General features: G+C 33.1%; 1 protein-coding gene across 1 annotated transcript; it reads right to left on the bottom strand.

Annotated features, from left to right (window-relative positions):
• Nucleotides 1-3,407: 3,407 nt before the first annotated feature.
• LOC127715822 (uncharacterized) lies at nucleotides 3,408-13,883 on the bottom strand. The gene is made up of 2 exons (XM_052221963.1): nucleotides 11,753-13,883; nucleotides 3,408-6,496 (listed from the first exon to the last, which is right to left on the bottom strand). The coding sequence occupies exons 1-2, from the start codon at nucleotides 13,881-13,883 to the stop codon at nucleotides 4,332-4,334; spliced, it is 4,296 nt and encodes a 1,431-aa protein (XP_052077923.1). The 3' UTR covers nucleotides 3,408-4,331.
• Nucleotides 13,884-14,315: the final 432 nt, after the last annotated feature.

Raw genomic sequence — 14,315 nt, 5'->3', positions numbered from 1 at the left:
TTTAAAACTAAAAGGTTTAATCAGGAACATATATGTCCCTGGTTTAATAACACTAGAATCGACACAACACTGACTTAAATGGATCTTTTAATATAAAAACGACTTCCGACCTCTATGTTGGAAAAAACGACCTGCGACCTGTACATTTCCCTTAAAAACGACCTCGCGACCTTGCTACGAATTTAAAAGCGACCTTGCGACCTGAGGGGGTACCCTGTGGGAGCCCCAGTTAAAAACCTTTTTCTACAGAGTTTTACTTGGTTGTTCTTATGTTGTGCGGTAACGCCACTGTCCTAGATTAGAGGGAGGGTTACGGATCCAGCACATACGTTTAATCTCCCTACATATATACTTAACTTACCAGTCCCAAGTAAGGAGCCTGTAATGTTAGTGGTCGCTTGTTACTGTAATTCATATTTGTTTTAACGTTGATTGTTTCGTATTTAAATCTGGGCGTTGTTTAATCTCATCTGATTTGTTTTACACGTGTAGTTTTTTGGGGGCCTTTAAAGCTTACTTTGCGGCATATGCCAATGCTTTATGTTGAAGGCTGCACTGTGACTTATAATTGCTTACATCGACGAGATTTTGTCATGGATGGAGAGATGTCTCATTGGCAATCACACCACATCTTGTTATTTTTATATTTAACGGACAATTATCAAATTGATTAAAATTGAAATGAATAATTAATAATAATTAAAAGAATAACACTAAATTATGTTGAAGCTGTCTTAGGTAAAGATGACCGGAAAGTGTCGCAGATCCAATATTAACGAAAATTTATAAACAAACTAATATAGATATAGTATATGTTTCCCCAATTATTGCTAAACGTTTTGATGAATATTCCCATAATTAGATAATTTGTAAATTGATTTATAAAAATAAAAAGTGTAATTATGAAGAATCTTTCAATTAAACACCAATATAGAAATGAAAATTAAAATAAAAGTCGCAGTCCTCCCCAGAGTAATGTTGTTTCCAATGCAACACTAGCATGTCAGAAAGAATACTAATTCATCTCCAAACCAAAAGCGTTACGGTATGGTTATAAAAAAGTATTTATAGTATCATACCTTTTATAGCCAATCATGCAGAGGGTTTGGGTTTTTCAAATTGTTGAAGGTCTACGGTTTCCTACAATTGCTTACATCCATTTCATTTGGATAGTTGTCTCATTGGCAATCATACCACATCTCCTTATTTTTATAAGGATTCAATTTGGTTTATTGTTTTACAAAATGTATTTAAAAATAGATAGAACTATGTTAGTTGTCGTTGATCTGGGACAAGGTTATTTTGTACATGTATGTCAATAGTCAGTGAACTACTTGTACTGAGATATTCAAAAGGTCAAGTTTGTTTATTAACTCTATAATTAAAAACTAACTAACTAACTAACTAACTAACTAACTAACAAACTAACTAATTTCATTCAGTATAAAATCCAGTACAAAAGGATCATCGCTGAAATACACGAAAACATATAAAAAATAAAACAAAAATGAGACAGAAATTTTGTGACTATTACAAACAATAGACAAAACACCCACATCACTATTATGCAATTATTCCCACTGATGAATTTCTAATCATGATACATTTGTCTATATATAAAAGTAATCTGTTGAGAACAGTTCATTAAATATCTAAATTTATCAATATTATCTAAATTACAAAAACATGGTACAATACTAACAATTTCATCATAAAACTTATTCCTATCGTCTTGATAGAGGTTGCATTCACATATGAAATGAAATTCATCTTCAATTTTGTTATCAATACCATGTTTACATATTCTTTGATCCAAAGGTGTATTATTATATCTGCCTTTTTCGATGTGTAAATTATGGTTAGAAATTCTTAATTTACAGAACTGTCTAATATATTGTTGCGAGATATTCAATTTTGTATAAGTCTTAGGTTTATATTCCTTTATTAGCTTGTAATATGTACGTAATTTGTTTTGGTCTTCACCTGATAAACGTGAGAAAAAATAATTTTCATATCTTTCTTGTAATCTTTTTTTCACTGCGGATATGAGTTTTTTTTTCTGACAGTGTTCCTTTATTATTCCAGACATGGTTAAAACCAATAATTTTTTGAAACTGAAAAATTGTGTTGTTAAAGTTACATGGAAAGTTACAATCAACATCTTCGATTGACTCATATGCTAATTTTGAAAAATTCAAAAGAGGATCTTTATACAAATATAGCCAGTATTTAAGAGACTGCAAAATAACAAATATAGAAATTGGGTAACGACCAAGTTCTGCCATACTGGCTATATTAAAAGCATATTTAGTGGCACCAAGTACAATAATATAATAAAGTGATTTTTAAAATACACATTTAATGATGCATGTTACATTTGATAAACAAGGCAATAAAACATAAAGCTTGATGGGTAAAATCAGCCGAAGCATTATAAGCAGAAATGCCGAATTTTACCAAATCTCTCTCAAAAGGATATTAAAAATGATTCTTTTTTTATTGTCATACAAGTAAAATGATACTTGTGACATACAACAAAAAATAACTGATTTGAACACACACATGTATATATATATATATACAAGCAAAAATAACTAAAAGTCACCTGTCCTCAGCTCTAAAGACTGTTTTATAAAGGAACTTTTTTTTTTCACTTGGTTTATATTTGAAGGATAAAGCAGGACTACTAGTTTTTCAGTATCAGAAAGATTTGTAAATATAAATTATCTATTGCGATGTCATTAAAAAGTTTTAAAAATGTTGAAGAAATATCCTATCGCACTTAAACGACTTCAAAGTACTCCAGAATTTTTGCAGCTGGTTATCAAAGAAACGATGAAAGAGGCATCCCTCCAGTCGATTAAAACACATGAAATACTTTTTTAATAGGTCTATACTATGGCAAGCCGTTTTACTAGTTATTCTAACTTCAAGATATCTCAAAAACGTTATAAGATATCTTATATAGTTTATGAGATATCTTATATAGTTTATGAGATATCTTATATAGTTTATAAGATATCTCATATAATTTTCTTTATAAGATATCTTATAAATTATATGAGAGATCTTATAAACTATATAAGATATATTATAAACAATATAAGATATCTTATAAACTATATGAGATATCTTATAAAGTATATAAGATATCTTATATAAAAAATATTTATTAGATATCTTATAAACTTTAGGAGATATCTTATAAAGTATATCAGATATCTTTTATATTAAATGAGATATCTTATATATTATACATGATATATTATATATTATATGAGATATCTTGAAATTCGAATAAATAGTAAAACCGCTTGCCATACTATACATGTATATAGAAGAGTAATATGTGTTCTTAAATGAGATATTTTCTACATTCAATAGAAATTTTTCGTAATTCTGTCAGAAATGGTATGTGTAATAATTAATATATCCTAACGACATTTTCATTTTGATGTGAATATAATTTATTTATAAAGTTAACCAGTCTAGTTTGTGCCGTCCTGATACGACATTCAAGCTTATTGGTAATTGTTGCTTTAAAAGGGGGGGGGGGACTTAAACAAACGTGGCAAAACAACATGACCCATGTTTTCACTTATCTATTAAGTTAAGTGTTGATTGATCCTGAAACTAACGGCTTTAAGAGCCTGTGTGGCTCACCTGGGTTTACTATAGTTTTGTAAAAGCACGAAACAGTGGTCAATATGATTATTACATGGAAAGTAAATCTCTATGAAGTCAAACTGACATTTATAGATAATGCCTTGCCGATAATTTTTTTTTACAAAGTTTCCCTCCATCTTTTATGTTTTTAAGATAATAAGCAGCAAAAGCTGTCAGAATGACAGTAAACAGTTTTTTTTTACTTGGCATGCAATTTATCATGAAAAGTTTTGGTTAAACGGTTTGTAAGTTATCACACGGGAATGGCTGGAGCCACAATTTTTCATGGACAATAATTCCTTACACGTGAAAGTGAAAATCTTTATATTTTACTTGACTTCCATTTTGTCAGCAGTAACAACATATTAAAATTTGATAAATCTTGGTTAAACGGTTCATACGTTAAGGGTGGACGAACCATTTAAAAAAAACATACACTCAGTTGATACAGCTAATTAGGACCCTCACAACTCTGTATGTAAAAAGTGTTTTAATGATGTTCGCTCCTCTGTTTTAAATAACAAGGTTTTTAAAAGACTGTTATAGATTGAAAGAATATGAATAAGGGAACTTGAAAATTAGAAAAAAATGGCACTACATGGATAAAACTAAGAGGATTCCGAATATCTGACAAAAAGTCAAAAACAAGAGTAGCCTGAACATTCTTAAAGACGCACACCAAACTTTCGTAGAATGTCTTTATGCTGAGGTGTAAGAGCGTTTGCGATTTCTTCGTGAATAATGACATCCCTAAGCTCCATCTGGGGATCGATTTTTCTTGTACAGTCCAGACGAAGGTGAAAATACGCAGCCTGAAGTTGTGTCGAAAGTACAAAATTTCCATTTTTGTCCTTGTACCGGCGATGACAGTAATGTTTTAAAATTACATCGTGGGGTTCCGTTTTATATTTATTTTTAAATTCTTTTCCACATCCATAACAACGTTTTAAATTGAAAATGGTGCCTGAGAGAATAACATGAAATGGTTGTCTAATTTGAAGCTGTTTTGCATGTTCTTGGTTAATATTGTTGACCTTGTAAGCTTTTTGTTTCTTTGCTTTTTTTTCTGGGGGGCGATGCAGCCCGGTTACAGGGACATGAACAGATTTATTTTCGATTATTTCTACTCCTTCCGAATCTAACTCATCTGCATATGCTTTTGCACGCTTCATACCAGCTTTATAATCTTTGATCTGTTTTTGATAGGTGTTAAGTCCTTTCCCTCCTTTCGAAACTCCTACATGAAATAATCGAATCTCCGTTGCCTGCCGTATTGCTGATGCAACATCTACTCTTGCAGCTTCTAACAGTGAAATATATGGACCTGAATTACTTGCTATTTTTGCATGTCCAACTTCTGCAAGGTTTGAAGAAGGCGCATTTTCCATTTTAAACGCACGGAAAATATGAGATCTTCGATCATGCCACCACTTGTACCATGCACATAATTCTTTGATATTATTTATCTTAAAGAATGTCTCCATTTGTTCACATGCAGCATTGAACTGGTTTATGGTCTGTGCATGCAACAAAGCATTTGCAAGACATATGAATTCGTCTGATTTTTCTGAAACTTTTCGTGAATGTCGCTGAACGCTTTGCTTATAATGGAACTCACACGAAACAGCTCTTTCTAATGTGTGAACTCCAAAAACGTCCCTTATGCTACACCAGTTTGCATGGTTTTCATCTGCAATAAACCCAAAAGGGTTGAACTTGTAGCCTTTCTTGCCAGATACACCTTGAAGCATTTCATTGAGAAGTTCCCAAAATATTGTAAGATTCTCTGTGTTTTCTTCTTCAACTTCCATTATTGCCAAGGAAACTAGTTTTCGTAAAACTGGATGGTACGTCCATAATGTTAACGTTTTAAATCCGCGACATCGATTGTGTTTTGCATCAATGAAAGCAAATTCATCCACCATGACACCACTCCCATCTCTGTCCATTTCCAGGCAAATATTTGCCATTGCTTGGCTTGATTTAAAAACAAAAGAAGGTTTTCCATTTAATGCTCGGTTATTTACTCGATAAATAAAAAACTTGTCTTTTTCGTCACATTTTTGTTTGTACAAAGCAAGTGCTTCAAAGTTCTGTCCCATTGGGTTAATCTTCATCTTTAATTCCTCACGCGCATTGTACACTTGTTTCATGTCCACAAATTGTTCAGCCACCAGTTCAACATCGTCCCAACTAAAATCATCAACAGCCATTATATCAACCATTTTGCTGTTAACTAACTTATTAGGTTTGACGCCAGGGTGTTTTGCCACTTCATTTTTAATAAGCTCGTTTGAGATCTTCTTTTTCTTTGCCACGCAGGAATGCTCATTTTTGTACATAACTGTCACATTTGTAGAGTTTGCTTCGTACTCCCATATTTTAACTCCCGGACATAAAATGATTTTTGCTGGACTCCCACAGGTGAAGCATACTAAAATCGAAGCAGTTTTTTGAAACTGGACTCTATTTACACATCCGTATTTCTCTTTATAAAGACAATTGTCTGAGTTGCAAACTGGCGAACCTTTGCATTTCGCAACTCGCCTTTTCCCTATCCATCCTGTTCTACAACTATTTACCCACTTTCCCCATGGCCTACCATCCTTTGTTTTCTTCATCATGTCGTCTATTTTGCACTCAATTTTGAATTTCCTGAATCCATTAACATCATAAGGGATAGATGTGACAACCTCTGTTTCACATATTTCCCAATGTATTGGATTTAGTTCCATCTTCCGAAACCGCCCAATTGATTTGCGAGAACTTGTTTTATTTGACGATGAACTATGGTTTTCTTCAAAGGACGATTGTGGTGTTATGGTTTCCCCTGGAATATAATTTGATATACAATAGATTTAGAATTGTATTGGAGTCTTACTTACTTTGATGAATGGATGGATAGCTGTTTACCGAACAGTCTTTGTGTAAGGAAACGACCATTTAACATCAGGGGGGGGGGGGGTGTGGGGGGGGTTATGTTTTTTTCCTAAAAAAAAATATTCTGAATCCCAAATTAATACCTACTTATAGTGTTAAATTTTGAACAAAATAATTTGAATGAAAAACAAAATAAAATTGTATAAAAAAAAATACCCCCCCCCCTTTTTTTTTGAAGTTAAATGGTTGCTCCCTAATATCGAAAGGGAAAACTAGAAATAAAAATAATTTGTCGCTTTCAGAATTTCGCATTCACGTTTTTTGCATCTTTTACGCTTTCGCTTTTTTACTTGGAAATTAATTTATTTACAAGTTCAAAAAATAAATTGACAAGTTCGTGCTGTAAATTTGTATGGTAGCTAATTTTCTCTAAAAAACAACCATAAGTTGTTGTAGACTCAAACTTAACAGAAACATTAATAAAATTAATTAACGAATTGTTCTCTGAATGTTTTTCCACCATAAAATTAAAGAACTGTTTTGTGATAAGAAAGATAAATAAAATACTCCGCAGGACGCAGCTTGATACAACCGCAGAGGTCAAACCCTGAACAGTTGGGGCAAGTATGGACACAACATTCAAGCGTGCTACCGCACTGAATTTGGATTGTGATTAAATATTTGACATATCCTATGTTTCTGACATAGAAAGAATGTTGTCAAAGAACTTTGAAATTTGAAATTAGACATTTACCTATAATGGTCCAATATCCAAAATCTAAATACATGATTCGATTTTACATTAACAACCGAAGTATTAAATTTCCTATGAAATCAAACAAATTTTAATTTTGGACCCTTTGAACATCAATGTGAACCAATTTAATAACGGGGCCCAAAATCTAAAATCTAAATACACGGTTAAATTGATCATATCAAAGTACCAAATTTATCCAATGTTTGTTGTAATTAAACAAAGTTTAACTTTGGACACCGATTAAGACCAACTTGAAACTGGACCTAAAATCAAAAATCTAAATACATGTTAACATTCAGGATACCAATGAGCCCCAAGATTTCAACTATGTTGAAATAAAACTAAGTTTAATTTTTGACCCGTTGGACCTCAATGTGGACCAATTGAAAAACAGGGCCCAAAAATTAAAACACCAAATGCATGGTAACGATCGGCATATCAAAGGACTACAAGAATTCATATTTTGTTGAATCCAACAAACTTTAGTTTTAGACACTTTGGACCTTAATGTGGACTTATTTGAAAGCTGGGCCAAAAATTGAAAAAACTAAATGGACAGCTATATTCAGTATATCATAGAACCATAAGAGTTCAGTTTTTGGCGAAATCAAACTAAGTTTAATTTTGGAACTCAATATAGACAAATTTGAAAACGGGCCCAAAAATAATAAATCCAAATACATGGTTAGATTACGCTTATTTTCATGATTCATAATAGGTCAATGTTGAGTTTTTTCCGGTTTGGTCTGTTTTCAAATACTATTAGGAATAGTTCAATTACGATTCAATTACATTTGGTTTATAGAATGATTGTAAGGAGCTTATTAATCTGTCTGTCGTGTGTCATCTAACTTTGACCCCATTTTCATGGTTAATTAGTCAATGTTAAATTTCTCTAGTTTGGTCGGTGTTTCAGATAATTCAGTGATCAGACAAATTGATCTTTGGTATAGAATGATTGTAAGATATAAATACCTGTCTGTCAGGTATAAACTTACGTTGACCTTATTTTATACTTCTTATGTCAAAGTTCATTTTTTGTGATGCATTCCAGTCTGTGCACCCTTGTTAGATAAAAATAGCCACCAGAACAAATAACAGCACGCATGCTCCCGTTTTTCGCATTCAAAAATACAAAGGTTAACCCAACATTTAAAAACCTTTAAAACACGCAAAAACTCGCATTTATTGTTCAGTGAACCGTGACATTTGTGTCAAATCCGAAATATGTTGTATTTCCTTTAAAGTCACGTCAAAGTTAGCAAGTGAACATAGTTTTAAGTTAATATAGCTACAACTTCATCATTAAAACTTTGACCAAAAACTTAAATATGAAAGTTTAACGAACACACAGAAATACAAACATACAGGTAATGGTTAAAACTATTTTGTTTTTCTGTAATGCATCCAAGAAATAAATCCTTCCATTTTAAAACAACAGCAGCTAACAACGAGCTGTAAAAAAATGAGTCCTCAAAGGAGAAACCACAGTGGCGATCATATTTTGCAAAAATGAAATTTCCGGTCATTTGCAATACTTGTAATTTATTTTTATCTTTAAACTAGATTTAACTTTGATGGTCATCTTAATTTTAATGAAATTGGTTTGCTGAATAAGAATGTGAAAGCAATATTGTGAACGTACTACGATAGGTTATTATACGGTATCAGGTAAACTCATTGCTGAAGGTTTGTATTGTGACCCGTAATTACATACTTCCTTTGTTTTGAAGTATCTTGATGGTCTCATTCTCATAACGATTTCTTAGCTTTAGCTTTTTAAAACATCTGAAAGTTAGGTTTCATTTATTATGTTATAATGATGATTAATCATGCAATCATTATCATATAATGCCTTTATATAATTTGTACTTTATCTGGGTTTTGTGGTAATAAGCATTGTTAACATTTATTTGAGGCAAACTTAAGTTAGAGAACGGAAACGAAAAATTCAGCAATTTTTCCATTTGTAAAGGGGCATAATTTTAGAACGATAAAAGTGACACCACCAAAATTCGAACTTAATCTATGTTTTGTGGTAATTAGCATTGTGTATAAGTTTCATAATATTTGGTTGAGGCAAACTAAAGTAAGAGAACAGAAACGAATATTTCAGCAATTTTTATACGACCGCAAAAAAATTTTTGTGGTCGTATGTTGGTATGACGTTGGCGTCGTCGTCGTCGTGTCGTTGTCGTCGTCGTCCGGCGTCGTCCTGCGTCGTCCGAAGACACATTGGTTTTCGCACTCTAACTTTAGTTTAAGTGAATGGATCTCTATGAAATTTTACCACAAGGTTCAATACCACAAAAGGAAGGTTGGGATTGATTTTGGGGGTTATGGTACCAACAGTAAAGGAATTAGGGGCCAAAAAGGGGCCAAAAATAAGCATTTTTGTAACTTCCAGACATAACTTGTGTGTTAGTGTATGGATCTCTCTGACATTGTACCACAAGGTTCCATATCACAAAAGGAATGCTGGGATTGATTTTGGGGGTAATTGCCTCAAAATTTTAGGAATTAGGGGCCAAAAAATGGGCAAAAAACAAGCATTTTTCTAGTTTCATGACAATAACTTGTGTGTAAGTGTATGGATCTTTCTGAAATTGTACTACAAGGTTCCATATTACAAAGGGAAAGCTGGGTTTGAGTTTTGGGGTAATTGCCCTAAACGTTTAGGAATTTGGGGCCAAAAAGGGGCTAAAAAACACATTTTTCTAGTTTCCAGACATTAACTTGTGTTCAAGTGTATGGATCTCTCTGAAATTGTACTGCAAGGTACCATACCACAAAGGGAAGGCTGGGATTGAGTTTGGGGGTGATAAATCATAAGGAGGTTCAAAAAATTTGGGGGGGGGGGATTTTTTTTTTTCCTTTTTTTTCTTTTTTTTAAATTTTCCATTTTAAGTTGGTTATTTCTGATTTATATTTAAAAGCAAATAATAATGATATGGTAGGAGATACACACCAAACAGGATGTGTAAATTATTATATAATAAGTATTGTGCAATAGCAAGAAATTTTCAATTGCACAGTATTGCGCAATAGCAAGAAATCTTCAATTGCACAGTATTGCGCAATAGCAAGAAATATCCAATAGCACAATATTGCGCAATAGCAAGAAATTGTCAATTGTACAGTATTGCGCAAAAGCAAGAAATATTTAATTGCACAGTATTGTGCAAAAGAAGATACTTCATATAAATTGCTTATTTCTTGACCAATTTCAATGGGGTTTTATTCTTGAATTCTTGGGGTTCTTTAATATGCTGAATCTAACCGTGTATTTAGTTTTTGGATTTTGGGCCCCGTTTTTAAATTGGTCCACATTGAGGTCCAAAGGGTCCAAAATTAAACTTTGTTTGATTTCATCAAAAATTGAATTATTGGGGTTCTTTGATATGCCGAATTCAACCGTGTATTTAGATTCTTAATTTTTGGTTCCGTTTTTCAAATGGGTCTACATTAAGGTCCAAAGGATCCAAAATTAAACTTAGTTTGATTTTTACAAAAATTGAATTCTTAGGGTTCTTTGATATGCTGAATCTAAACATGTATTTAGATTTTTGATTATGGGCCCAGTTTTCAAGTTGGTCCAAATCGGGGTCCAAAATTAAACTTTGTTTGATTTCAACAAAAATTGAATATATGGGGTTCTTTGATATGCTGAATCTAACCATGTATTTAGATTTTTAATTTTTGGGCCCGTTATCAACTTTGTCCACATTGAGGTCAAAAGGGTCCAAAGTTAAACTTTGTTTGATTTCATCAAAAATTGAATTCTTGGGGTTCTTTGATATGCTGAATCTAACCATGTATTTAGATTTTGGATATTGGACCATAATAGGTGAATGTCCAATTTTAAATTTTAAAGTTCTTAGACCACATTCATTATGTGTCAGAAACCTCTGCTGTGTCAAATATTTAATCACAATCCAAATGCAAAGCTGTATCAAGCTTGAATGTTGTGTCCATACTTGCCCCAACTGTTCAGGGTTCGACCTCTGCGGTCGTATCAAGCTGCGCCCTGCGGAACATTTTATTCCATTTGTAAAGGGGCACAACTCTAGAACAGTAAATGTGACGCTACCAAAATTCAAACTTGATCTGTGTTTTGTGGTAAAAAGCATTGTGTATAAGTTTTCTTAACATTTGGTTGAGGCAAACTAAAGTTAGAGAACGGAAACCAATTTTTGGACGTACCGTACGTAAGTACAGACGGACAAGGGTAAAACTAAATGCCCCCTCCGCTACGGCGGGGGCATAATAAACAAAATCAATCAATTGTGAACTGATGTTGTCAAATGTTTCACGAGACAAACCAATCTAACAGCAAAGTTTACGATCGGATTTAGTGATGCTTTTCATTGAATTTCATTTAAATTTTTTGATTATTTCAAAAGCTGATTTGTCGTGTACATGTACACATTACTAGTAGCATATTCATACCTGTTACAATTCTGTTATCATTCTCTTTTGTCGCATTATCTTCACTTTCCTGACCTTGCATATTTGTATGTGTTATGTCCATGCTTTCTTTTTGCATTGAAATTGGTGCTGTAACAATTTTGTTATCTTCTTTTTTCGCATTTTCATCACTGTCCTGGCCTGGTAATTTGCCTGCTTGGAGACTTCGAGATTCCCATTTATGTTGGTATTTGCTGTTTTTATTCACTTTCGCTAATGAGGGTAAATCTAAATCTTCACCGTTTTCTGACTGACAGTAAAAGTGTTTTCTCAAATCTAAAGCAGCTATACTACTGGAAGAATCGCTAGTACTTGAAAGAATGGAAAACGATTCACATGAGCTTCTATCAGAAATATTTGAAATATTTATTTCTGATTCAGAATCGACAGGTTGTGGTGGTAATTTTTTCATCACTGCGAGTTCTTGTAATATCTTTTCTTTATTGCCTGTTCTCTGAATTAACCAGTTGCATAAAGGTCGAATAGTTAGTTGAGGTAATTTTGGTGTTATAATGCCAGCCGACCCTTTACCACCAAGCTGTGTAGAAATGGGATGGGTATCAATGATAGATACATCACCATTTTCTGTTTTACATATAAGCATCGTATATGGTGGTGATGTGTACACTGCACAAAAAGTTTCATGCGGATGATTTCTAATTAAAGTTGTAAGTTTGCTACAGAGTTCCTCACAGGCATCATGCTGATCTTTCATATCTGTGCTTGTTATTTCTATACAAAATTCAGTTGCTTCAACAGCTTTGCAAGATCGAAGAATACCATAAGCTTCATCTACACTATATAATTTATTTTCATTTCTCATGATATTAACATCTTTAGGAAAATTTAATATAGTGTCTTGGGTCACTTCTGACAAATCAATCAATTGATTTTTGTCACTTAAGTCTCCTAATATCTTGTCTGCAATAAGAAGTGACAAAAAAGTACATGCATTCAACGTTTCCGATTGTTCGTTCAAAGCAAAAGTAGAATGACTTTGAGCATATTCAGCGTCTTTTGCTACACTTATGCTTTCCTGACTTATCAAAAGACTCTTTAATTTTACATTGTTTCTGGTTAAAAACAGAAGAGAATCGTCTGCTGTTGGGCGATTGGACATGTTGAACTGTGTGCATTTCAAATACAATTCGTGAATTGCTTCCCAGTGTTCAATTCGCAACGCTTGGTATTTATCCAACTGTAGTGGACTTTTGCTGCTAGCCATGTACATCTTTAGTTCTTCTAAAACATTTACTGGTTTTGCCTTTTCAAGTTCTGAATGAAATGGATATTTTGCATTCGGATTTATCAAATGGTACAATATCATTCCCAGAGACCATATGTCCATCCTTCGTAAATCATCAATTGTTGCATTCATTTGATTATTGCACAATGCTTCTGGTGCCATGTATGCTGGAGATCCCCGAAATAGTTTCTGAGTGCATGTTTGTGTGATGCTTCTGGTTTGGATAAGGGATGAACGCGCCTCTCCAAAATCAGTTAATTTTGCACAAATTGGCTTAAAAGACCACCAGTGTCCAACATCCGCATTAATGTCGTAATGGTTATTTGACACAAGGACGTTGTCTGGTTTTAAATCTCGATGAACAATACCTCTACTGTGGAGGTATTTTATTGCAGTTACTATGTCAACTGCGAGAAAATAAGGGACATGTTCAAAGCCACTGAATTCTGAAACCCTATCACATGCCAACAGGAATTCTTTCAGATTGTAAACTGTCTCATGCTCAACTGCAATTTTGCGAAAGTCGAAGCAAATAAAATCGACTAATATTGCGTTTTCTACTGATGAAAACCCCTTTATATCTAAAAGATTAGGATGTCCTGAAACTGATTTTAAAAGTTTTGCCTCTTTTCTAAATAGTTTGATTTCCGAATCAGTCGCCTCACCTACACACAGTTCTTTTATTACAAAGGACTTTCCATCTTTTTGTCCTTTGAAGACTTTTCCATATGAACCCTTTCCTATCATTACAAGATCAGTGTAGTCTTTCTTGCTGAATGTTGGAAGTCCAAGGCTTGTATCTTCGGCCATGTTGATAGCTTTATTATGTTTCTTTAATACTGGAAGAGGCACCTTGAAGGACGCCATTATAAAATCTGAAAATGGTTAAAAGCGAAAGTATAGTACGACGATATTTATGAACTCTCTGAACGTTAGACAAAGTTCGTTTCATTGAACATGCAGTTTAAGTCAGTTTTTGTTAGCAATATACGCTTGTTATAATTGTAAAGGACAAGGTACGATAAGTACGGCCCTAATTTTCATTTAATTCAATTTGTACAAAATGACTAATTGATTTGTAATAGTCAGTAATTCAAACATTTGTTTGCTGTTGCTAAGCAACATTTGCTATGCTCAATACGGAATGGTTAAGAGTATAATAATGAGTAAGATAGTACAATGGAATGCAACATCACATGGACAAAAAATCTTCAAACAACTACTTAATTCATACTTCAGAGGGGAAAACACAAATTTTTGAATCGTTGCTCGGCAATATTTCTGTTGCTAGGATGCTGT

Source organism: Mytilus californianus, unplaced genomic scaffold, assembly GCF_021869535.1.
Source record: "Mytilus californianus isolate M0D057914Y unplaced genomic scaffold, xbMytCali1.0.p SCAF_9, whole genome shotgun sequence".
Lineage (NCBI taxonomy): Eukaryota > Metazoa > Mollusca > Bivalvia > Mytilida > Mytilidae > Mytilus > Mytilus californianus.
The sequence above is the reverse complement of the archived record's forward strand: the minus strand, read 5'-3'. Positions and strand labels throughout refer to the sequence as shown.

Bases quoted from the DNA above. Each gene is read 5' to 3' on its own strand.
- LOC127715822 (XM_052221963.1), bottom strand. From the start codon at position 13,883: ATGGCGTCCTTCAAGGTGCCTCTTCCAGTATTAAAGAAACATAATAAA. The intron at 6,497-11,752 runs GTATGAATATGC...ATTATATTCCAG, and splicing joins TGATAACAGAATTGTAACAG to GGGAAACCATAACACCACAA.